The sequence below is a fragment of the Pagrus pagrus genome, assembly GCF_965226575.1.
Source record: "Pagrus pagrus genome assembly, chromosome: 6".
NCBI lineage: Eukaryota > Metazoa > Chordata > Actinopteri > Spariformes > Sparidae > Pagrus > Pagrus pagrus.
In genome coordinates, this window is record NC_140190.1 from 22065562 (window position 1) to 22090533 (window position 24972).

The 24972-nt window shown below is 40.4% G+C and overlaps 2 protein-coding genes across 4 annotated transcripts; both read left to right on the forward strand.

The window, feature by feature from the left end:
- Positions 1-4447: 4447 nt before the first annotated feature.
- Positions 4448-10600, forward strand: ttc22 (tetratricopeptide repeat domain 22). Of its 2 annotated transcripts, XM_084354689.1 has the most exons (8): positions 4448-4716; positions 6183-6483; positions 6853-6908; positions 6990-7105; positions 7262-7380; positions 8819-8980; positions 9285-9437; positions 9520-10600. In XM_084354689.1, exons 1-8 carry the CDS (start codon positions 4454-4456, stop codon positions 10054-10056), a joined length of 1707 nt encoding a protein of 568 aa, XP_084210815.1. In that variant the 5' UTR covers positions 4448-4453; the 3' UTR covers positions 10057-10600. The 2 variants fall into 2 exon arrangements, with proteins under 2 accessions (XP_084210815.1, XP_084210816.1); XM_084354690.1 differs by lacking the exon at positions 8819-8980.
- Positions 10601-16934: 6334 nt separating this feature from the next.
- On the forward strand, positions 16935-22352 carry LOC311258684 (zinc-binding protein A33-like). Of its 2 annotated transcripts, none has more exons than XM_084355191.1 (7): positions 16935-17022; positions 17547-17894; positions 19047-19142; positions 19867-20100; positions 20990-21003; positions 21153-21268; positions 21489-22352. In XM_084355191.1, the coding sequence occupies exons 2-7, from the start codon at positions 17604-17606 to the stop codon at positions 22046-22048; spliced, it is 1311 nt and encodes a 436-aa protein (XP_084211317.1). In that variant the 5' UTR covers positions 16935-17022; positions 17547-17603; the 3' UTR covers positions 22049-22352. The 2 variants fall into 2 exon arrangements, with proteins under 2 accessions (XP_084211317.1, XP_084211318.1); XM_084355192.1 differs by having other exon boundaries at positions 17569-17894.
- The last annotated feature ends 2620 nt before the right edge of the window (positions 22353-24972 follow it).

The window sequence follows — 24972 nt, forward strand, 5'->3', positions numbered from 1 at the left end:
GTCAATGGAAATATACACGGTCTCAGAAATTCAATAAGGTTTGGGGTGAGCATAAGTTTCACCCTAACATTTTCCTTTTAGCTTAGGAAGGAAAGCATTTTAACATTTTCTCCCACATCTATATCTGGAGACTGTCTCGTCCACAAGTGCTGATTAACAGAGACACATGGCTAACTCTCCAGGTTTTAACCATGATGAAACTGAATGGTAAATGGGGAAGAGAATTGTGTTTACAAAGCGAATTTTTGCTCTGTCGGACCACTCAGAGTGCTTAACAACACTTGCCACATTAAAGGATAAGTTCACCCAAATATTAAAATTCAGTCATCATCTACTCACCCTCAATACTGATGGAAAGCTCGATGAAGTTTTGCAGTCCCCAAAACATTTCTCACAGCAAAACAGTGTTGCAGCATTCTCTGAAACAACTGGAGTGGATGGTGAACAACAGAAACAAAAACTTAAAATGGCTCCATACAGCTTGTAGTCCAAGTCTCCAGAAGCCCTCAGATCCCAAATTGAATTGGAAATACATTATCTACACCCTTTTCAGGGCTGAAAACTGTAGCTGCTATGCTAAAAAAATAAAAGTGAACCCCCCCCTGAAGTAGTTGCATGAGCAGGAGGGTGTAAATATTGTCTTATCAAATCAATTTGGGATCTCTGAGCTTCCAGACACTCGGATTACACCGGACCATCTGTATGCAGCCATTTTATACTTTCTTTCAGTTGTGTTCTCATCCACCTCAGTGTCGCAGGAGAATGCAGCAACACTCTTTTGCTGTGAAGCTCCAGAAATCAGCATGGGGGTGAGTAGATAATGACTGGATTTTCATTTTTGGGTGAATTTATCCTTTAACCCGTTTGCACACTGACGGCTGCCATGGATACTGCACTTCCTTACAAAGGTGCCCCATTTCTACACTCGACCACTAACACACCTTTGGTACAGCCAACAGGGGGTTGCAATCTTGGCTATGGACACTTTGACATGCAGCAAAACATCGACCTTTCTATTTGTGGACAACCTGCTCTACCTCCTGTGTCACAGCCACCCATTAATGTATGACATTTTTAAAAAAAAAGTAGAAGCAAATCAGGAAAATCCTGCGAGAACACCATTATTTTGGGTAGATTTGCTCTGCTAGCATTTCCTGCATACTTACCATATGTGTTAGACGGTCTTTAGAGACACTCACTGGTGTTATCTGCAGTCAGAGGCCTCTGGAGAGTTGGAGAGTCGCTTTTTCCATGTGAACACTCACTCTGGGTGCCAGAGAGAAGCTGACTAAGATCGTAGTCTAACAGTGATGAAGTGGCTTAAAAAGGCAGACGACTCTCAGCTACAGTTTAAGCACTAATTAAATGTACAAGTGTGCCTCAGGGGAAAGAGGGATAAAAGGGGGAGCCTGCATTAAAATCTGGGATGGACAGCATTAAACCACAAAACGTTAAAAGCAGGATTGAGGATGGGAAGTGGATTAAGGGTGTGTCACTCCTTCTGGTATGGCACAAGAGCTGCTGGATCCTCCTTTTCTTCAGTTAGATGCTGATCATACAGTACAATACATTGTGAATCATTAAATCCCTCTATTATTAATAAAGCTTTGAACACAAGATAGTGAAAGTGCAACAAAAGGTATGAATACCTGAGGAGAGCTCATTTTAGAGAGAGGGGATATAAAGGTATAAAGTCTGGATTAATAAGGCTTTCCTGTGATCCCATGATCCTTTGTGTTCAGTGTCACATCTTGTGAGGGGCCCCCGATTTCCCGTCTATGCTCCTGTCGATGTGAATGTAACGTCTCTGCAGAGAAGCATTTCAGGGAACTTTGATGCTTGATTGCTGCCATCTTTGCTCTCGTTCATGGTCACAGTGTAGCAGGAAACCTTATTCTCATCCACGACTGTCTGCATGTTATTCTCCATCAGTTATTCGCCGTCCTTTGTGCCAGAAATTAAGATAGACATCAAAACAATTAAGTAGGTTAACAAGGGGTTAGACTGAAAGCAAAAGGACCTTTATCAGCATGTGGGACACATATCTTAATCCTGCTTTAAAGGGGAGTACTGCAATGGCGACAGGGATTATTGGGGGTCAACATCTCCCCCATAATACCTTTGTTTTGTCCCGATGCTGCTGGGATGTAAAATCTATCATCCAAACTGGAGTTTTTATGAGCAAAATCCTTTTGCCTTGGAGGGTGCACACACACAAACAAGATATAATGTGTAATCATTATGTTACCATGCAATCAGCCTGGTATCCACGAGGGCCACCATGGCAACAGGCAAATTTTCAGACTTCTGTACACCCACATGGTACAAATGGAAAAGGCTGCCCATGAGGAGGCAGATCTGCAGTATTGAATACACATTATGCAACACCGGTAGTGACTCGCTCCCTGTTTCAAGGGCAGCACAGGTGGATCAGCACCAGCATCTGTGTGTGGGATTGTGTGTTCTCCATCATGTCCGTGTGGGTTTGCTCCAGGTGATTTGAAACATGCATGTTTGGTATTTGAAGTGACCTGTGCGCTCTGTGATCTGATGGTCCACTGCTGACAGCTGTAAACTATTCCATTTCAGATAGGACTCACTCTTCTTTCCTGCTTCCTGTTTTCTACTTAAATGTTCAGAAAACCCACGCCTTCTCCGTCTTTGAGTTACTGAGTAATCTAATATCATACTGCCCCTGTCGTTCCCCCCAATCTTTGCCCCAGTCGTACGTACAGGGTGACCAGGTGTCCCACAGTGGGACTCCCACTATATGTGGGACTGCGCAGCATTTTGTTATCCCTTGTGTGGGATGATGTCCCACATTTTGTTTGGCTATAGTTTTCAAATGTCAAACCACCGCAGGACAGATGCTTTTAACACACTGTTCTAAGTTCTGGCTTTTATCCAATTGTTGTTTTTTCCATTGTACTTTGTTTTGTGTCAATCAAACTGCACAAATGTGGCTTAAAGGTTAACCTGTCACCATCTTTGCTGCCAATGCTACACCCAGTATGTGATGTAAACTTAAACAAGTAGGCAGTGTGGCCAGGTGCTTGCTCATGGGGGAAATGTGGGGTCTGTAAATAAATTAAGCGAGGAGTATGGTCTAGACCTGCTCAATCTGGAAAGTGTCATGAGATGATTTTGTTGTGATTTGGCGCTATACAAATAAAGATTGATTGATTTATTGAGTGATAGTAACAGCAGCTTGTACCAATGGGTCAAGAGACGTCGGTAGTAAACTAGAGATTGCGAAAAAAAACCCCATTGTGATTGGTGATTCCTTTAATCCTTGAATATTGATGGTACTAACTTACTTCTTCTTCTATTAGCTTTGTTATATCTACATTTCCCTTACTATAATCCTTCTGGACTTTTTTGTAATCACTTTTGTTCCCTCCTACAGCTATTACTTCACCCTGTTGTTACAGAGGAGCTGATCTCTCTTTGAATTATCTCTCCAAAGGTCTTTCATGTGCAGAGCTGAGGCTCTCTGGAGTTTTCCCCACTCTTGTTTTAGAGCTCGCACTTGCTTGGGAACCACTTTTGATCTGTAAATCTCCTCAAGACGCTGCATGTGATGGTGGAGTTACAGCATTAAACACGGCTCTGTTTGGGTCTACTGTCAGTCTGGTTTATTATAATACAAGTTTACCCTCTGGTGGAAGAGTTTGGATTAGTATGCAAAAGTGTTCAGAAACAAAAATGTGCTTATCGCATGTGTATCATGATCTTCTAAGACAGTGTTGTGACTTACAGGACAACGAAGATGCACAGTCAGATATTGCTTTTGTTGAATATCTCCACTCTGTGTTTACACACTCTGCCAACAATGCATCAAACAGCTGAGAGGTTATAATTTGGCCAATTTGTGATGTCTACATGAGAATTTTTGTTGAAATGAAAGGTTATTTAGAGTAGTATCACAGAAAAGGAAGAGCATTTCTGTGAGTTATCTTCAGCATTTCAGTCACACTGATCCTGATGGGTCACATTCTTCTGTTAGCTATAGCTGACACAGGCCGGAGCAGAGGGGGGTAACACATTGATTTCCCTAAACAAGGCTTCAAAACAAAAACACCTATTACACAGCTCGAGACATAATTATCATCCTGTCAGAAGAGACTTTAAGGGATGTCAGTTGACACTTGCCAGATGAGAAAAAAAAAATCAGAAATGTTGTAATTTGTTGTTAGTGATGACTAAGATTTTATTTATAGATGAGAATAAAAGTGGGGACTTGATACAAACAGTGTGTGGGATAAATAAGCATCCATACTTACACTATCTCCCTTTTACACTCTATTCCACGCCCTCGTCACTCCCAGGCTGGACCAGTTCAACCTGTCTGCACCGGGATGACAACAGTGGGTGGATGAATTCTGCAACTGTCGATTGAACTCAGTTTCTTGTCTTTCTGAAGTAACAGGAGGAGCCGAAAGAGCAGGAGGCCATGGAGGCCGACAACACAGAGGACATCGAGTCCCTCATGGAGGACATGGATTACATCCCCGGCCACTTCCACCTGGACCTCAACCTCAACTGTGATCATGTTGGGCCTGTGAAGCTGAGACTCAGGGACACCTACCTGAAACAGGAGAGCCTGCGAGGCGAGCTAGAGGCTGAATCTGGATATCTGCAGTATGCTGTTCGAAATCTGCTGGGTCTGCTGGCTTTTCACCTCGAACAGCTGGACACGGCTGAGGAAATATTCAGGTGAGAATACACTGTCGTCTTTTTTCTTCTGAGTGTTCTGATTAAGCAAGAGGCCTCATTTTGAAACACTGATGATGCATAATTTCACAAGAGATCTTGACTTGTAATGTGTTTTACAATAGAAACACCACATGTTGAAATGTGTCTTGCCACATATGCTACATAATTGCTGTGAGCTAACCAACCACACTAAATGCCTACAGCATGAGCAGAGGCAGCACTAGACGCCCAACCCAACCTTTACCGACTACCTTAGGCCTAAAACATCAACCAAAATCAAGACCCACCCTGTCATAAATTCACAGCCATCTTAAATGCAGCCTCCTGCACATAACAAACATACTATTAGCACGACAACACTAAGATGGCTCGTCTGACTTGGACAGATAAGATCGCTGAGCACGAATAACAAAAATTTCAGTTGCTCCTGTAATATGCAAATCTTAATCTTTTTCATATTGCTAACTCTGCTCTCTAGATGTAAGACTTAACTTAATTACACCCACTGTGAAGCACAATTTTGTATTGCAATGTAATTATGCCCTGTTTAACCAATACACTGTCTTATTTTATTATCTCTTTCAAGCTTTGTGCGGCTATACTTGGGTACATTAGTGCTTTGAGTTATTTTCTAATGTTAGCTTGCTAATATGCCCCAAATAGCAAGGCTAACCTGCTAAAGAGTTAGCATGTATAATTATTACAGTATTCACCATCTTAGTTGGGAATGTTAGCATGATAATGTTCTCTTATTAGCACTAAACATAAAGTACAGCCGAGGCTGATGGGTCTGTTGTACCTCCACCGAGGAGGTTATGTTTTTGCATTTGTTTGTTTGTTTGTTTGTTGTTCGGTTGGTTTGTAAGCCAGACTGCAGGAAAACTACAGAAAGGATTTCCACAAAACTTGGAGGGAGGATGGATCTCAACCCGGATTAAACCCCATTCATTTTTGGTGCGAACCTGCATAAAGGGACAGATCCAGCAATCTTTTCTCACCTTCTTTAACATTGTGAGACGTTTTTTCGCCATTTACGATAAAAAAAATCCAGATCTAGTGGATTTAAGTATGTTTCATTTGATATTGGATAAGGTCTGACTGAATTAAAGGGGACTGTTGGGCTTTGGCGGAGGTATGCGCTCTATTGGGGGCAGTTCTAGTTTGTACTAAAAGTATTTAGTCTTACACCAAACAACTATATATAATTTTGTCCATCCATCTGTGCCAGTGTCAAGACTTTTCACTAATGCTAAAAAAAGTCAAACCCATGGTGACACCAGAGGAAAAATCAGGGGGTGACCATGGAAGTGTTTTCAAAATTTCACAGTCGTCTAATCTTAAATTGTATGTATTATCATGTATTTTGGCGGAAAAAAGATTGACACATCGTGGAATAACTTATGTTACTTCAGCCCTTTGGGGACCTTTTTATAACCCCACTCTCTCTGTGTATGTTGGCCTTTCAGAAGCATTTGTAAAGAAGACCCCGGTAACCTCAATGCCTGGGCCAACCTGGGCTACGTGTACGATAAGCTAGGCAGAGAGCTGGATGCAGGGGAGTGTGTCGAGAAGGTGTCCCACTTTATGGGCTTAGAAGCTGGAGCGGCCTCTCAGGACGAGAGCAGGCTCCTAGCGGCTCGCTGCCTGGCTGAGCAGGCCTACGTGTATCCGTATGATGTGGAGCTGGACAGTGAGGACCTCCTGAGAGAGAGGCTGATGGCAGCTCTGAGACTTTACAACAGAGCCCTGGACTATGGGGGTCAGCTGGTGAGATGGAAACAAACAAATACAGTAATAGCATTTTATTGGGTAGTATTTTATCTGTGATATAAATTAGATATTTTTTAATCTTTTATTCTCAGAGTCATTTGACTTGTGTGCGGTTATGCTCAGAAGTTTTAAGAATATGAGTCCTAGCTCACAATAGCATGGGTATAATATATATTTCAACAAAGTTGCCCTTAGCATACTATTTTTATTCAGGACAAGTGCAAAAGTATGTTCATTTGGGTGGAATTGCAATTAAAAAACCCTGCTGGGCATGTACCTGAAGACTTACATATTTATTTATGCACAATCACTGTCTTTTGTATTCCTAACTAAAGACTGTTAGTGAAGAATATTGTTATTTTTCAGATACCAACAGAGGAAAAACGAAGCTGGTATTTTAAAATGGCAACCATCTACATAAGGTACAACACTGGCATCAAACAATGAGCACTGATTCACTTCATGTGGAAATATTACTTGGTTAAGTCGTTTTCTCTCTGCAGACTGGACGACATCGTAAAGACCAGAGACGACTCTGAATACTCCAGACTCCCCCACTACAATAAGGGACTGAAGCTTCTCAAAGAAACACTAGAATCTGAGAAAACAAGATATAAAGGTAAACACCTCCATGAGTTTGTGCTTTGTTTTTGGTGATTTAAGATGTTGTTACGCATAGAAGTTACCACAATGTTTTCAACCTTGGAGGAGACTATCAACAATCTTTAGATTAAAGTAAAGTGGTAAAGACTCTGATTCTGGTCTGTCCCCTCAGCTCTTGCCTGGTGTTATGTTGGCATCATGTTGGAGAGAAAGGAAGAGTTCACCACTGTTCCCATGTCTGTACATGACTGTGGCTACTCAGCCTCTGATCCTCTGTCCTGTTATGGCACTGTAAGTGAACCTTAACATGTAGATCTCTGAACAGATACCAGACAAGCTAGGAGACCTGTCTAAAAACTAATCTGGTACATGGCCTGTAGCTTAATTGTTCCTGTAACTTTAATTTAAATGTTCGGTAACCAGTCAGTAATTTCAGTTGAACATTCTGTTGCTATTAGCGACCACTGCTAGCACAGCTCTATATCAGTTTAGCTTACATTGTTATATTGTTGTCACCGGAAGGGGCATGACTTCAGCTCTCTATAGAGGATATTAAAATCGCTATTTCTACACTAAGCATGATACTAGCTGTAAGCTGTCAGAGGCTAATGTGTTGCTAATACCACATTAACTGTTGAAGGCGTTATTGATAACATTCAGCCACTACATGTGACATTACAGCTCCCCGTACCATTGCACTCCCGCCAAAACGCTGCAGTTCAGTTCTAATCATCTGCCCCCTCAAGTGGTTGCCAGTTTGTTACAGTGCCTAACGTAGCAATGCTAGCTAGCTTACGTCAACGTTGCTAATGCTAGCCAACATTAATCTCACTTACGCTAGCAAGCTAACGTGAGGCAGTACAGTTGCTGGGTACATACTGTGGAACTCAGACATCTTTACGTTTTTTTCCACAAACTGGCAACTACCAAGACTCTTAACGCTGACAAAACATGGATACCATGTGGTTCCACCAGCGTTATACTATTGGTTGACAAATCTCAGTAGAAACTGGAACCAGCTGTCAATTCTTACATGGAGATAAACAAAGCAGCCATTTTGTACTTTTCAGAATGATTAATTTCTTAATTTCTTCTTAATAGCTAGTTTTAAAATCATAATAATGTTTTTAAGGAAAAGAAATACATTTCTACAAGCTCTGTAGATGTATTTTTCTAAATGATTTATTTATTTATTTATTTATTTATTTATTTATTTCGGCATGTTATTAGACAGTCATCATCACACATCATCTTAGTTAAAATCAGGTAGTACACATGGCCGAAAGGGAAAGCGGGAGAAGCAGATGCTTATCTAGTCCCGCCCCCGTTACCCACAGAATACATTATTTCCACAAATTATATTTCTTTTGTATTTTGACGTACATGTTACAGCAGCATGCAGTGAACAGAGCTGCAGTCCAGCTCTAGACAGTCAACAGACTACGTGTGTGTCTGCACAGTGTCTATATTGGTCCATCATGAGTGAACAACAGTCTCTACTTGTTGCCTGGAGTGTAACACAGTCATAAGGTGATCCAATCGATATAGGTTAGTTTCAGTTATTTGGTTGTTAACTGGGATGGTGATGATCTACATAAAAATGTTATCAATATGATAAGTGACTGTAATATACTGTATGTCTTAGATGTTTTTACTGCAAGTTTACAAGAGAATTTGGGCTCCCTCTTGTTTTGACCATAACATACAGTTCAACTGTCGGTGTCCTCAGGCTATTAACTTGGCCAGTGATGATGCATTCACCCTGAACCTTCTGGCAAAAATCTTCTTTCTGTTGGGGAAACATGAGATGGCCACAGGGATTTGTAACATGGCCCTAAACGTGCTCCCCGACCCAGAGCTCAACTGGCAGGCCTACTGCACCCGTGCAAAGGTACAGCAGCTGAAGCACATCCAGTCAATGCCAAAACCAAGCTGGCAAAACTCAGTCAATTAGTATGTATGTTGGAGAATTTGCATTAATTTAAACTGGCTTAAAGATGCATAGAATCCACATATTGGTACAAGTAGATCTAATGTTGGAGCTTGTTTGAACTATAAATGTTTCTGCTGTTATGGTAAAAGTGGTAATGTTATACTCAAATCACTTGCATAAAGTGATTTCCATACACATGATAAAATAAAGATGTTCATAAAAAGTTGTATAAGATTAATATTTATGAACTTTTTCCTTTTAGATCAATATGGTGCTCTACGTCAGGGACCTGGAAATAGCAAAACATGGTCACGGTGGAATCCCAGATCGGCAGAAGCTTACTGAGGCCAGAAAAGACTTGGACAAGGTCTTGGCTGTACGTCCATGTCTGCGGACTCACCTAGAGATGGCACAGGTAAAGAGACAAATTACTAATGATCAACAGAGACAGATTTTCTACAGCAACAATGTTTTTTCATTCATGTCTTTCCCTTTAGGTGTTCTACTACATGGGTGTAGATGCACTCCAGGAGAGTCTCTTGGTGGATGAGGGGGCAGTGAACAGTGCACTGGTCAGTCTGTCCCACGCCCTGAAGTTTGAGCTGGGTGACAGCTTGCCGGACCTCCACGTGCTGCGAGGACGCTGCCTCCTGCTGAAGGGTGAGGAGCAGAATGCTGCAGACTGCTTCAAACAGGCTGTGGAGCTGGAGAGACCAGGGAGCACAGACACCACAGCCCTGCGCTGCCTCCTACAGGCCCTCCTGACTCTCTTCATGCAGGGAGGCTCTGATCCCAGCCTGGCCATCACCCAGCTTGAGCTGTGGGTACAAAAGGCAGAGGAGAGGTACCCTGGGGATGCAGTGAAGGCAGAGCTTAAGTGCCTTTACAGGACTCACACAGCAGAGGTCACAGAGTTATCGAGGGCTCTGATCAGCACAGGCAGAATGGACCTAGTGAGGAGGCTACTGGAAACGGTGGTGCCTAAAAAACTGGTCAAGAAGAGACCAGTGGCAAGATCTTTCTCCTACACATGAGGCCAATATGTGACTTTACAGGCTCGTGAGCAAACCAGACCAGACATGCAGTAATTATTGAACTTCATGACAGCATTTCACAGATTAAAATGAACAACAGCGATGCACTGTAATTGAGATGTCTTTACTGTAACTGTTTTTAAGCTGTGATTCTTCAATTATTTACCTGTTTTTTGGGGAATTTGGGAAGAGCAACTTTTGGAAAGGTTGGATCTACAAATGAACCTACAGTTACAGTGTTACAGCTCAGAAAGATTGTCCTTTAAAGCTTCTAGTATGTTAAAATCTTTGCGTTTTTGAGAGTGCTTGGTTGTACAGTATATTCATAATAAAGTGGATATAGTCAGGATGTCCTGTTGAGTCCTTCCATAGTGGCCATATAAATGTCTTAACACAAGTCTTATTTCTGCTTAGTAATATTTAAATCATGCCAGACTACCTCTCCTTGAGTGGGATATTTTAATGCTCTACCACTGAGGACCAACAGGTAGAGACATGCACCATTAAGATGTTACCTTGTTTATGAATGGTCCTGTTTTTGGTGCAAAAAGGATTAAATCACAAGCCTTTTAACACTTTGAAGTGACTTTTGAATCATTCATTATGTAATCTATGATTTTGATCTACAGATAGTTGACAACTTCAAAGAAAACCTGGGTTAAATGAATTAAGGGTACCAGGAGGCCCTGACTTGTTTGATAACAAACCCAACAGATCACGAGAATCTGGACCAGTGTGTGACAGAACTCTTCACTGCTTCAATCAAAACACTAACAGAGGAAATGTGTTCATGCCTTCAGTAATGTAGAGAGACTTGTAGGATATATCCTCACTTTAGCAATAGAGAGTTATGAGAGACTAACTGTACTTCTTACACATACTTACACATTCCAGTAAAGTCAGTAAAGGCTAAATGAATATATATATACATATATATATATATATTAAACTTCTGTTAAAACCAACCATTAGTACAGTATGGAATTTGGGCTCCCCCTTGACGGTATCAGGAAAGACACTGTGACGCTGAATGCCGGCTTGATTGCAGATAATAAAACTAAAGACACGTCAGTAGTCGTCACTACATTATAACATGAGAACTCAGAACAAATAATGTAATTGAGGGTGATGGACATGAGGTAAAATGAATGTAGGTTGCAGGTCAATTAAATGTAAATTGATAATTAGATAAAGAACATTAAAATAATTAGACCAATGAAACAACAATAAGGCAATCATAAGCTTAGATTTAGACAACGCAGTTTGTAAACTGACAAGGGTCATGACTCATGATAAGGTCAGCTGATTGGCACGCCAAACACTGGGTGGAGCAGTTAAATGGAAGGTTTAAAAAAAACAAAGAAGAAATCAAACTTATTATTTTATAACAAGTCCAAAATGCATACATTTTTTTTATGACCAATTTTTTATTTATTTTCCACACGATTTGCAGAATGAATAAACAAAATAATAAATTTTATCATTTGGATCAGCCACAGGTTGAGATTTCTCTGTGGAGACACTGATCAGCTGTATGTTATATACAAGTCAGTGTTTGTGTGTGTGTGTGTGTGTGTGTGTGTGTGTGTGTGTGTGTGTGTGTGTGTGTGTGTGCGCGCGCGTGTGTGTGTGTGGCTTTTAAAGGCGTTGCAAAAATGTTTTGACAACTTAGTGTCTGACTGGTTCACCACACCTCTGTTGGTTTAATCAATTGAGAAACAGTTCTTGACTATTGTTTTTGGCTGTTTTTGTTCACAGGTTCCGGTTCTGCAGCATTGTTCGGGCTCCTGTGTGACATGCCAGGAGATGCCACTCCTCACTCAGGCATATTCTGTCCCAGCGTTCTGAGGTGGTAACAAGACTTTAAGCTTCATCAGGTAAGAGTTTGAGATTTGCTACTGAGAAATTGTAAATCTCTATTTTGAATGCAAAATGTGTTGTTTTTGTTACACAGCGGCATGCACATGTTATTTGACAAGTTGTATTAACCTTGTCATGAACACATCTGTTATTTTGCTTCACAGCTATTTACTGGTAATGAAGAGATGTATAAATGGTGATGTATAAAATCATAGACTATGTGCATTATATTGCTTGAATTTTATAAAGAAATCTGTGTTTTCAAGGCAGCTTCAGCTGTGTTTATGGTTGTAGAAATTGTCACAATCTGGCCACAGTGCAGCACAGGCCTTTGAGACACAGACACACACCCTGAGGAGTCCTATCAACACTAGATTAGCTGAAGCAACTAAGTGAAGTTTTTCTAACTCTTTCTCTGTTGCCAATGTCTATATTTCACAACGATTGATGGACGATAATTATTTACTTTCAGTGACTGTGAAAGATTGCAATTCTTGTCACAGTACATCCGCTGGATATCATAAACCAATATATGGCATCACACATTAGAGCTATGCAAAATACTACAGTGTTTACCATACTGTGTGTAATATTATAATAAGGCCAGAGACATTGTTGCCAGAGTTGCTGTGATAATATTTCTGCAGATGTCTTACAGATGAACAGCAGTTAGTTTACTAAGATGTTTCAAAACTGAGCGCACAAAAAGTCCTTTAAAAGTCATTTATGCTCATTTTATGGTTCATGTCTTTATTTTAGGTGTCTAGAAAATGTTTACATGGTTTAGTATTTTAAAAAAACACATTATCATACTGTCCGTTGCTGCAGCACTTCTATTCACCCTCTGTCTGAACACTCAACTAGCTACTGTCTCTTTAACTCTTTTCAGCTACTTAATACTTGCACTATTATAATATTGTACTTTTCATTCCACAATTATTGGATAACTTAGTTACTAGTTACATAGCAGATTGCATGCCTCATCAGAGCAAAAGTAGAGCATCTTTATTTCATTGACAATCAAAAAACAATAACCCCCAAAACCATTAATTCCAATAATCAGAAAAATGCTGAAGCCGATGTACTTTTACTTCTTTTACTTTTACTTTTTTGATACTTAATTAAATGTGTTGCCAGAAAATTACTTTTGAGACTTAAGTACATTTGATATCAGACACTTTAAGATTATTAAACCTTTAAATAATAAATAATAAATAACTTGATAGTCTTACTTTTACTCAAGTATGACTTTTGGCTACTTTTTACAACACTGATACTGTCACAGTATTTATATAACACCAAGACCTGCTTACTAATCAGAACCACAGGGAAATCTCACTTTCTACATAACATAATGGGACCTTTAAGCACTCACTGCTGCTCATTGCTATTCCTGTTATTCTTGCTTCAAAGCCTACATCCGACTAATACCTCGTTCATACCACATTCATAGGCACTGAGTCAGAGTGATCCGCACTTGTTGGTTTACCACCGTCAAACTAGAGGCCAATGGACTTGAATCTCATAATGTCAATATATTTGATACACAGACCGAAAAATAGGCGTTCATTAAAAAGATATGTGTATTTCAAAATAATTGTCTTTACAGATATGACTAATTGATGAAATCAAGAATGTGTGAATTCAAACAATGTTCTCGTTAACATTCAAACTAAAGTCACAAGATGGTCCAAAATCTAACCAGATCACCGGCTCTCTAGGATGAATATGTGTTGTAAAAATCTCATTTCTATGAACATAATTTGACTTTTTCTGCTTTTCATCTTCAGTTAACAGGTTAATCTGAACAAGTTCAAGAGACAATGGCAATGACACCGTGGAGCACCGGTCTCTTTGACTGTTGTGATGACATGAGCTCTTGTAAGAATCAACTCCACAACTTTCACTTTATATTATATATTTTTAAATAATACATGTCCTTACTGACTCATGTGAAGCCAGTGTTCATTACAACTCTATTTCAACATGAAACTTTGTGTTTTCCAGGCTGTTATGGTTTCTGGTGCTGTCCCTGCCTCGCCTGCACGGTTGCAGGAAAGTTTGGAGAGAACCGCTGTCTCCCATTGTGCGACATACTCAGCCCTGCCATCACAGCAGCCTGTGGACTTCCTCTGTGTGTGCCTCCTGCCGTTCTGTCTATAAGGGTTGGCATTCGACACACTTATGGTATCAAGGTAAAATACTTTTATCATGTTTCAATTATTCCTTTCAATGAAAGCCTCTTGTACATTTACAGAAAGTTAAACCATTTGTTTTAAAAAGCCTGGTGAAAGAATAGAAATAGAGTAAAGATGAAAAATGTTGGTAGTAGACGAACATACTGTATGTTGTGAAAGCTTCCAGCAGTTACATCAGTAACTGAGGAGCAATAAAATGAGCATAATCAGGACTATTCTTCCTCCGCAGGGTTCTCTCTGCAACGACGTTGCCACTTCCTGTTTCTGTGAGTGGTGCTCCTGGTGTCAGATGCATCGGGAGTTGAAATATCGCAAGAAAAACCAGCCTGCCGTTGTTATCATGCAGCCTGGTCAAATGAGGTCTTGAAACCCACCTCCTGCTGGAGCTGACCAGGAGTTGTTGTTGCTCCCCACTGACCTTTGTGGCTGATAATTGGTCTGCTCTGTCTTCAAATCAGTTTAGCTTAGGTCAATCATTACTCCTTGTTTTGAGCTTCATTTTCTCTTTTTGTTTGGTTACAGTGAACACAAGAATCAGTTGTAATCAGAGCATGCTGGATTCACTTCAGCTCTATAATACTACAATAATGATAATCACGAAAAATCCTTAGTGGAGGTTGGGATATGATCAGTTTCTCCCTCTCTTTAAAGACAAATGACTCATCTGCCTTAATAAAAACTAAAGTCTCAGGATGATTGATCAGAAGGAAACTCACAAATGTGCCTTTGAATGTGAAAGAGGGTCAAGGTCTTACCAAAATACTCGTCCTCGTCTGTTTAGTTCACATGTATGTTGAAGAAATGATGTATAATGAACACACATAACATTGTGTCATCAAGTTTACCAAGTGGCTTTATGAAGGATTTTCATTCAAAGTAATTTTATCTGCAGCATTACCTGAATAAAGAATTTCCTGGTTGTGTTAAGAGGGTTAAATCATAGCCAAATGAAAAATCTAATTATGTGATAATAATCATAAAAAATACTATACTATACTATACTGTGTTTTTATTTAAATATGTGCACACATGTGAATATTGATATTTTGGGATAGTTTGCTTCCATAACATGCCTCCTATTCACCTTAGGTGTCTTATTTTTTTGTCAAAAACATATGCAAATTTTACAATAAATATCTCTAAAGGCCATTTTCTCAATATAAGTTTTCTTCACTTCAGTAGTACTTATACACAGCAAAGAGTCCAGCCTTTATCAGATCTATATTCTGGAGGTTTTTACAGAGGGGTTTTGTTCATATATCATTCTTAGCCTGGTTTATATAACTGAGAAAATACATTGTTTTATGGCTGTTGATAGTGTTTTCTTTTCTGATTTATGGAGTGACAAAAAATGGCCTTTGTAAAAACCTTTGCTCTTATATATCAACAAAATGAAATAAGAATGTTGGATAATTAGCGCATGTTTAATTAGATGTCTCAGTTGCACATATGTAATATGTCGCAAATATAATTTCAGAAAACATGCTTGGCAGAGTGTTGCTAATGCACACCTTAAGATCGACAGGTGTGTAGGAGAAGACCAAAGGCCGACATAATCAGGAAAAACACACACTGTCCACTTCACTTGCAATTAAGTTTAATGACAACACGTTGAGGTACTCAGACCTTCATCAGTTAACAAGACAATGGGGGAGGCTGTCTTAAGTAGGGTTGTGGACGAATGTACGTGATTAAAAAATGGTCAAGTTGACAAAAACTATGGTCGGATATGTCAATCTATTTATTTCACATTATACCAAAAAAAAAAACATATCACAAAATAAACACCAACTTCCCTGTCTCACGGTCAAAAACCATAGACCCTCACTGTGCACCTCACCCCGGTCCCTTGGCTACACACATAAAAAGGACATAGAATTATAATTAGGCAAACTCACACACTCACACACACATAAAAAAAATATATATGAGAATATCTCAAAGGTAACAGAACAGCCCAACTCATAACATCACATTAAACAGTAGTTCATCGTTTAGACTCCTGGGAAACAAGGTCTGTAAGGTGAAGATCCAATAAGCCTCACATTTCTTTAAAAACAGGTCAAGCTCGCCCCCTCTAGGTGGCAGACTAACCTTTTCAATGCCACAAATCGTAAGGTGGAAATGTCACGTTTTTCATCATTAAAGTACTTGAGCTGGCACAAAAACAGCTTACAGTTTCTATCAGAATACACACACAAAAGCTTGATTTAGTGCAAAAACAATCCTCACTGCCACACATTCGTATCAATCCTCCCACTCATATACATTTCTTTTTCACGCAAAAGTAACATACCGTGTGACCTTGTGATGTGTGACCCTGACACTCATCAGTTACATCATGTGCAAACTGCAACTGCAAGATTCTTAATTACAAGACATAAAGTTGTGTAGTGTAAGCGAGGCATTATGTAATTCCAGTTGCACTTGACTGATGGTACACATGTACCAGTTAATGTTCAATAATGTGAGTATTATTCAGCCTGTGATAACAGTTGTCTGATGTCTACTGTGGCTCTATGGGGACCTTTTTTAAGTCAAACATTTCCTTGGGGAAATTTTTAAAAGTCCTGACCACCATCCTGTGTTTTGCCAAGACATAATGAAGAATCTGATCATGCACATTTGCTGTAGTAATGAAGCACTTGTTCACAGCAGAGTTCACAACAGAGCTGTGACAAGTGAAACAGAGGATGAGTTTACCTGAGAGGAGGAGAAACAGACTTCCTCTATTCACGTGCTGCTGTTTGCTGTAAAACATGCGGACCAATCAGAGGCGCGTCTGCCATTGGCACATGCGCAGTAAACGCGTACGTTTTGTACCCAAACAACAGCAGCGGAGGGAGTAGAGAGCAGTTGGAGGGACTCTGAAGCAGCTGGACACTCATTTCTCCGAACAACAGTAGACGTAGGTTAATAAAACTGTTAATTTAAAGTTTATCATAGTCGCTGTGTTAAAGTCTAATATTTGTTTTGCTTAATGTCGCGTAAACTGGCTGTTTCGCGGCTGCTGTAGGCTAGCTAAACGGTCTCAGGCTTTAGTGGGCGGGTACAATCAAACAACAATATCTGACCACACGTTTCTTTGACAGTACAAATCATAAGCTAGCTTAAAGAGTCCCGTGGTGTACCAGCTGATTCCCACTCCTCACACTTGAACTAGCTGTGGTTTACACTTTTAAGTATGTGCTTAGTATATTCAAGCAAGTGGAGAGTTATTAGTGTTGGACTGTAAAGGGGAGGTGCACAAGCCTTTCTGCTGCTTCCACATTTAGACAATGATTCACTTAATATAGTCTGCTGCACAACAGGAAATTGTTGCATTTGAATCATGTGAACTTTTTATGTTTTTTTTTTCTTTTTTCTGCTGACTTAACAGACTGTCTCAAGGAGGGGAGTGTTTTATCTCTGCCTGTCTCTTTCTACCTCCAGGCTTTTGCTTTCACTTCCTCAGTGTGGACGGACTTTGGAGAGGAAAGTACCCCCATCATGGCCGCTGCTGCTGCTGCCATTGCTTCATCCTCCAAAGGCAGCCTGAGAGAGGACCTGACATGTGCCATATGCTGCGATCTGTTCAGGGAGCCTGTCATGTTGGCCTGTATGCACCACTTCTGTAAACCCTGCATCTCCAGGTACTGGAGGGGGACTCAGGGCCCTGTGACCTGCCCTCAGTGTCGCAAGGAGTTCAGCTCCAAGCAGTTTCAAACTAACTACCTCGTGACAGCCATGGTGGAGAAGGTCAGGGCCACAACCTCGGACACTTACATCAAGAACCTAGAGGTGAGTTTACGCCTCCGCTTCATGTTGAACCGTGATCCTGCTGGCTGCCTTCCATGCCTTTACAGTTGTCATCTGGAAAACGTTATTAAGTGTTCAGCAATCTTATACAAATAATCTTATGGTCCAAAGTAAACCAATCGATTAAAAATGAGCCCTCTGTGAAATTGAGTTATATAAGTTGAACACAATTATGTTCTATGTTTCAGTACACATCTGTGTTTACTTCACTCTAGTTCCACCCTGAACGTGTCTTGCATGAATTGCTCAGGGCAAAGTCCACTCTCCACTCCCTTTTATATAACCTTGTATGACTGGATATTTGACTTAACCACAGCAGGGGAACCAGAATAAGAAAATGGTCTGTACATTTTAATATAATTCAATCCAACATTCCTTTAATAAATCCTACATACTGTGATCCTACACATAATGTGTCAGGAAGGTGTTTATTCAACTTTATGGTAGAATAGTTGAACCTTTTAGAAAATAGGTTTATTGACTATCTTGTATCTGGAGAGTTAGATCGATATCGCTGTTTCCAGTAGATATAAGCCAAAAGCCAGCAGGTGTTTAGCTTAGCCTAGCATAAAGACTGGCAAAACGGGGAACCAGCTGGCCTGGCTGTGTCCAAAGGTAATGAAATGCACCAGCCGAGCTCACTGATAAACAAGTTATATCTTGGTTGTTTAATTTGTACGAAAACTGGAGTGTAAACGCAACAAGTGGCAGGATATATAAATGGGGTGTATGTGTACGAGTATTTCTTGAGTAGGTGCTGACACATACTGTGGTCTCAACTGCATGACTGCCAACCTTATGATCATCACAAGACTTTAGGAAAGTGAAAGAGCGTACCCACCAAAATGTTTAACTATTTCTTCAATGTTGTTGTTTGTGCTGTTGTTTTACCAGATAAAAGGTGGTGTTTCAAAATATCAGAAACATCTTTCAATAAAACACGGCAGTTGAATTCATTAACAGAAAGTACTTCCTTACGACGCCGTCAACTCAAGCCACAAAAGTATCAGGCTCAGCAAAAAGAGACCCTTTTGAGGTAGTCATCTTTAATGCAGGGCTATTTTGGTTCTGGTCACTATGAAACAGTCACTGTTTCTGTTCCCAATCTGATTTGGTTTGCATACTGCTGAACAGAAACAACTGAGAGAGACATTGGAGAGCCATCGCCTGAGGAAGGAGGACTTCATCAACAGCATTCGCAGAGACAAAGACAAGATGGAGACCATAAAGGTACACTGCTGTGGGGAAACTCGAGGGATGGCAGCACTTAGCAGATAAGAATGCAAATGTCCCTCCCTAATGGCTGTTTGCAGTATGTCACTGTGCGTGTTGAGTGGTGTTTGCAGATGTGGTAAGTGACAGTTTGTGCCATGTCATATGTAAAACATAATGGTCTTGTGCTTGGATGCATAAATGCTTTTCTAACCTCTGACTTAATTGTGCGTCAACTATGCTCAGCAAATCCTTCCTCCTACATACGGTCTTATTTTTACATGACAATGATTTTGCCTGACTGATGCATTAAACCAAACAATTTTGCTTGAAGTTGCTTAAACGCTAATTGACAAGACTTCATTATAGCACACGACAAACTGCACAGTCAGAGGAAACAGAAACAAAAACACATCTAATGTGTGTGTGACAGATGGAAGATAATTGTTTGAGTTTAGTTGTGCGTTCTGTGCTGAGATGATCAACAGGAAATCCTTTGCTGCTTAAATGGAGTGTAGTTGTTTGGCACAAAGCTCTTTGATGTGTATAAATTGTAGCTTCCACTTATTTGTGTCTCTGAAGATATACTTTGCAGAAGTTATCAAGAGTCGCTTAGCAACATCTTTGCTAACTCTTTATCCTTTCCATCTGGTCAATTAGAAATGTGCTATAAAAAAGAAAGCAAGATGTTGCATTATGTCCTCTACCTCTTCCATCATAACATAATTTCTCCCTGTTGCAGAAAATTGGAGCAGATCTGCAGACTCGTGTCAAAGGGGAATTCCAAGCTCTCCATCAGATTTTGCAGGACGAGGAGACCTGCGTACTGGACCAGCTGAGGAGAGAGCAGGAGGAAGAGCTGGAGAAAGTTCAGCACCACCTGGAGGCTGTCGAGCTGGCTGTGAGGGAGCTCGAGGACAATATCAGAACACTACGGCAGGCGAGTGCCAACGCTGAGGGCACCGTACTGACTGAGGTGAGATCTCCGCTCAAAGATATCGAGGACTGAAACTGGCCAAATCAAAAATTAATTAGAAAAATGAATACTTGTCTCAATAAATAAACTGACATGCCATAAAATTTACTTATTTATTTATTTCTGTTCTTTGCATTTTACCACAAACATATTTATTTCTACATTTCTTTATCAATTTCTGCTTTCTTGTGAAAATGTGGAGGCTCTTAATCAAAGTGTGTTGTGGATCATTTTATTTTCTCCATAAAATATGATCCAGATCAGCCTCCCTGTAAGACACCTCAGTGATCCCAAGGCTGTCTCTCTTGGTTTTCTTTTCGCCCTGTCCCAACCTACAGTGCTGTGATTGGCTCTGAATCACAAAACATGATGAAAACTTAAGAAATACAGAATTGTTAAAATAAATACAGCAGTAAATACGTTTGTGGAAATGGATAGGGCGGAATTGCAAATGGAAAATACTACAGAAGTTAATACAGAAATAAAAATGCAAAAAAGAAAGATCAAAGACTTTTAAAAATGGATCCGTTAATAAATAAAATGGAAAATGAAGTCTAAAGCTAAAACAAAGAAACACATACAGAGGGAAATTAAAGTCAAATTGAAATTCAATTAAAATCCTTTATGTCACATTGTGTAGATTAATTAATGTCTACAATATTATTTTTGGTGCATTTAATGGCATATTTATTGAGCCATTTACTTTATTTTTCTTTATTTCTGATTTTGTCAGGTTCAGTGCTCCATACAAGGTGGCTGTCAAGATTTGTATTTGTAGATCACATCTAACTTATATAAAATAAAAACCAAGAGCTTCATCTTACTTGACTTGTGAAGTTTGAAACAAACAGTTGTTAATGTGTTTTTTTTCTTTCACTTCCTTCTCTAGGTCCCACAGCTGAGGTAAATTCAGTTCATTTCGGTGTTATGGATGATTGATAGCTTTTGGCATTTTGGCACCTCATATTTCGTTTGATTTCTACATTTCCATTTAGTGTCATTTGTGCCGAGAATAAATGATCCTAAAGTCTATGTTTGCTTTGTTTCGACAGACCGTGCATGCTGGTGGATACTGCCCCGGAGTTTGATACAAACGCTTTCAGCAACAAATACTTGGCCCCGTTACAGTACATCACATGGAGAAAGATGTTCAAGTCCTTGAAGCCAGGTATTTGTTCCTCTAATGTGCTTCATTGGACACAATAATAATTACAGCAAAATTATCTAATTATTTTAATAAGCTGTTGAAGTGGTGAGAGAGTGACAGTAATGACACCATTGTCCCACTGATAGGATATATTTTCTATTCAAAACGTGACGCTCTGTTGAATCTTATTCCAAAAAAATATTATCACTGATACGATTCATTAAATTGTTTCAACCCAAAGGTCCTTCCCCATTAACGTTCGATATTGACACAGCGCACCCGAGCATCCACGTCTCCAGGGACAAAACTGTGGCAGTCGAATGTGACGCTGTGGTCCCATATTCAGACCACAGCAAGCGTTTCCTCCAGTGCGTCAACATCCTGGCTGCCCAGGGCTTCCAGTCTGGTCGACACTACTGGGAGGTAGAAGTAGGCTCCAAACCCAAGTGGGACCTGGGCGTCGCCTCTGAGGCCATAGACAGGCACGCTCGGATTAAGCTGAGCCCTGAAAGTGGCTACTGGACGCTGCGGTTGCGCAATGGGAACGAGTACTCGGCCGGCACGCAGCCCTGGACCAGGCTGCATCTCGCCTCCTCCCCTCAAAGGCTTGCCGTGTTCTTAGACTGCGAGGAGAGAAGAGTGTCCTTCTACAACGCCGACGACATGAGTCTGCTCTACTCGTTCACCAACGGGCCGAGGGGCAAGGTGTTCCCCTTCTTCAGCCCATGCATCAGTGGGAGCAGTCAGAGACCTCAGCCCATCAGACTCCTCCACTACCCTGCTGTGGCTCTGTCGGGCTAATGTGGAGTCAATCAATGAAAGCTTTTCAGTATGTAACAGCTGTCCATTCACTTATTGACCAATGACTGTTATCAGTCAGTCACGAGTTGAACATTTCACTCTTCTCATTTCCCATGCTCTAATGATGGGGTTTTGCCAGATGCTTCTATTTCTTCTCTATCTGAAATGAACATCAACAGCCTTGAAATGTTGAAATGCCTTGAAAATTGCCGTATGCGGCATTTGAAAATCCCATTGTGCTGTAATTGTCCTGAAGAGACTGAATCACTTTGCCTGAGAAAGAGGCAATAAACTTACAATTAAAGATGCTGTTTCTTCTTAAATACTGTAGATGAGATAATGAATATTTCACATGATCATATGAATTATTATCTTTAATCAAGTCAGACAATCCTTAGGCTCACTTGTTAAAGGTTTTTTTTTTTTATCACCATTGAGTTCAATATGTAGGAACTGTGCACTTTACTATGAGATTTTATATTCGACTAAAAGGTTCTTCATGTTTTATAGATGAAATGAAACTGTTTTCTGATTAACACACAGATGTAACTTCAGGCCTCCTAACATCTTCCGAACTTTTGTCATTATTTGTACATTCATTCATATACATTTCACGTGCCTTAATTTGAACACTTGTCATATAATGTACACTCGATGTTATGTCATTTTTATCATTCAAGAAAATAACTCAAATGTAGTTCTTTGCGGTATATAGTCTGTCATTGCATGTCATTTACATGTTCAATCATTTCCTGATGAAGAGCAGTTATTGTAAAACCTGCTGATGCAAATAAATCACCAAATCACTTTTTCTCTTAAACAAAACTTCTTTGATCCTTTTCTGCAGCTGTGACTTTGCGCTCTCCCGTGACATCACTTGAAATAATCAAGGATGTTATCAAGTATCATCAAAGCAGAACGCTATGAACAGTTATGAATGCAGGAGCCACTGGGGGGAGACATGTTTTTCCTGCACAGTGACTACATGGAGTGTGTTTATGACACAGTAATGACACACTAGTCACTGATTTCTGCCTATAAATGCAAATTAGAATCAACTCAATTTCCTGAATTGAAGCGTGTCTACTGTATTCTGGGAGAGCCTTTATGTGGCTTTATGGAGTCTTGTCGTCTCTAAAGCTATTCTGCCCCCTTGGTTGAAAAGTGATGTTTAATTACATATACTGTAATTAGTCTATGTGTTTGTCATGGCAAAATGTGTTTCCAACAACACCCTTTTTTTGCAGGAAGTACCCCCAAAAGCAGTTTTGAGTATTTGGTCAAGTTTGGTCTGACCCATAATAATGTAGTAATCACTGCTGAGTAGTCATGGGTCGGAACGTGAACATGTTGACAGACGGCTGGTGGGATCCCATCACAAGATGGTTTTAAATCATGATAGTCTATGGAGAGGCATTCAAAATCAAATATCTTTCATCAATATTTCAATATCTGACTTTTTATATCAGAGTACAAGGGTTTTCAATTTTCAAAACGCCTTCCTGTAAAATAAAACCAGGAAGATAACGGCTAACTACAGGAGTGTCCTCTTAGTACATGATTTTCATTCCCACCTCTGAGGACTCCTGGGGTCCGTTTCACAAAGCAGGTTTAGTGAAAAGTGAAATGAGGCAAACTGAGTTTTCCGTTTCACAAAGGGAGGTAACTCAAACCAGAGAAAGAGGGGTAACTCTAGCCTGTTTCACAGAGAGAGGTAACTTAAGCTCTCGGTCAGTTACCATGGTAACGTACTCTATGAACCTAACCTGGTTGGGACCAGGTTTTTCTCAACAAACCTCGAGTTTCTCTCTGTCTCCGTCCTCTTTCAGCCACACGCGCGCCGTTTTTTTGCAAATGGGAGTTTTTTATACAATGTCGGAGATGCAGAGCACTTGAGCAAGGCAACTGTATGCAGAGCGGTCAGAAAAGTGTGCCTCGCCCTGCAACGGCTACTTCCCATCTTTATCATTTTCCCTGGACATAAACCTGTCAGAGCCATCAAGAAGGAGTTCCACAGGATTGCAGGTGAATGATGTAGAGATCCATTAAATTAATATTAAATAATATTCTGTTAATGACATTGTGCTGCAACCTCAGACTGGGATTATTAATTTTAATTTCTTTCAGGATTTCCCAGTGTGATTGGCTGCATAGATGGCACACACATACCCATCACGGCTCCATCACATAATGAAGCAGATTATGTGACTAGGAAGTCCATTCACAGCATAAATGTGCAGGTACATGTGGATTGACTGTTTCAAAATGTTAAAGACTGCATCATAGTTCAACATCTGTCATTCTCTGCACTGTCAAGATCGTATGTGATGCTGGATACATAATTTCCAATGTGGAGGCCAAGTGGCCTGGGTCTGTTCATGACTCAAGGATTTATCGGGAGTCTAACCTGAGCAACAGACTGCAACGTGGTAAGCAGCCTAAAGATTTGCACAATACTGTATAATTCACTTGGCTCCCTCCTTTTAATATACTGTAATGTATCCACTATACATTACAGGAGAGTTTGATGGCCATCTGCTGGGTGACAAGGGTTACCCATGCCAACCTAGGCTGCTGACCCCTTACCCTGAACCAGGCCCCCAACAGAACTTCAACTGGGCTCACTGCAGGACGAGAGCCCGGGTTGAGATGACCATAGGCCTGCTGAAAGCCTGTTTCCAGTGCCTACGTCATCTCAGGGTGACCCCTGAAAGGGCCTGTGAGATTATTGTGGCATGTGTTGTTCTTCATAATATTGCCACTATTAGAGGAGAGCAACACCCTGCCCTGATGATGACCCCATCCACCTGTCAGCTATGCAGGACGGCAGAGCAGTCAGACTCCATATGCCATCATCACTTTAGTGATTGAGTCACCATCATCACCACCACCACAGCAGTCAAATAAAAGACATAATACACATT

What these genes read in the sequence shown, in the direction of transcription:
- LOC311258684 (XM_084355191.1), top strand. Translation starts at nt 17,604, where the DNA reads ATGGCCGCTGCTGCTGCTGCCATTGCTTCATCCTCCAAAGGCAGCCTG. An exon ending in ACAAGATGGAGACCATAAAG is followed by an intron (nt 19,143 to 19,866) that starts GTACACTGCTGT and finishes TCCCTGTTGCAG; the next exon opens with AAAATTGGAGCAGATCTGCA. An exon ending in GTTCAAGTCCTTGAAGCCAG is followed by an intron (nt 21,269 to 21,488) that starts GTATTTGTTCCT and finishes TTCAACCCAAAG; the next exon opens with GTCCTTCCCCATTAACGTTC.
- ttc22 (XM_084354689.1), top strand. Translation starts at nt 4,454, where the DNA reads ATGGAGGCCGACAACACAGAGGACATCGAGTCCCTCATGGAGGACATG. An exon ending in TGGACTATGGGGGTCAGCTG is followed by an intron (nt 6,484 to 6,852) that starts GTGAGATGGAAA and finishes GTTATTTTTCAG; the next exon opens with ATACCAACAGAGGAAAAACG. An exon ending in CTCACCTAGAGATGGCACAG is followed by an intron (nt 9,438 to 9,519) that starts GTAAAGAGACAA and finishes CTTTCCCTTTAG; the next exon opens with GTGTTCTACTACATGGGTGT.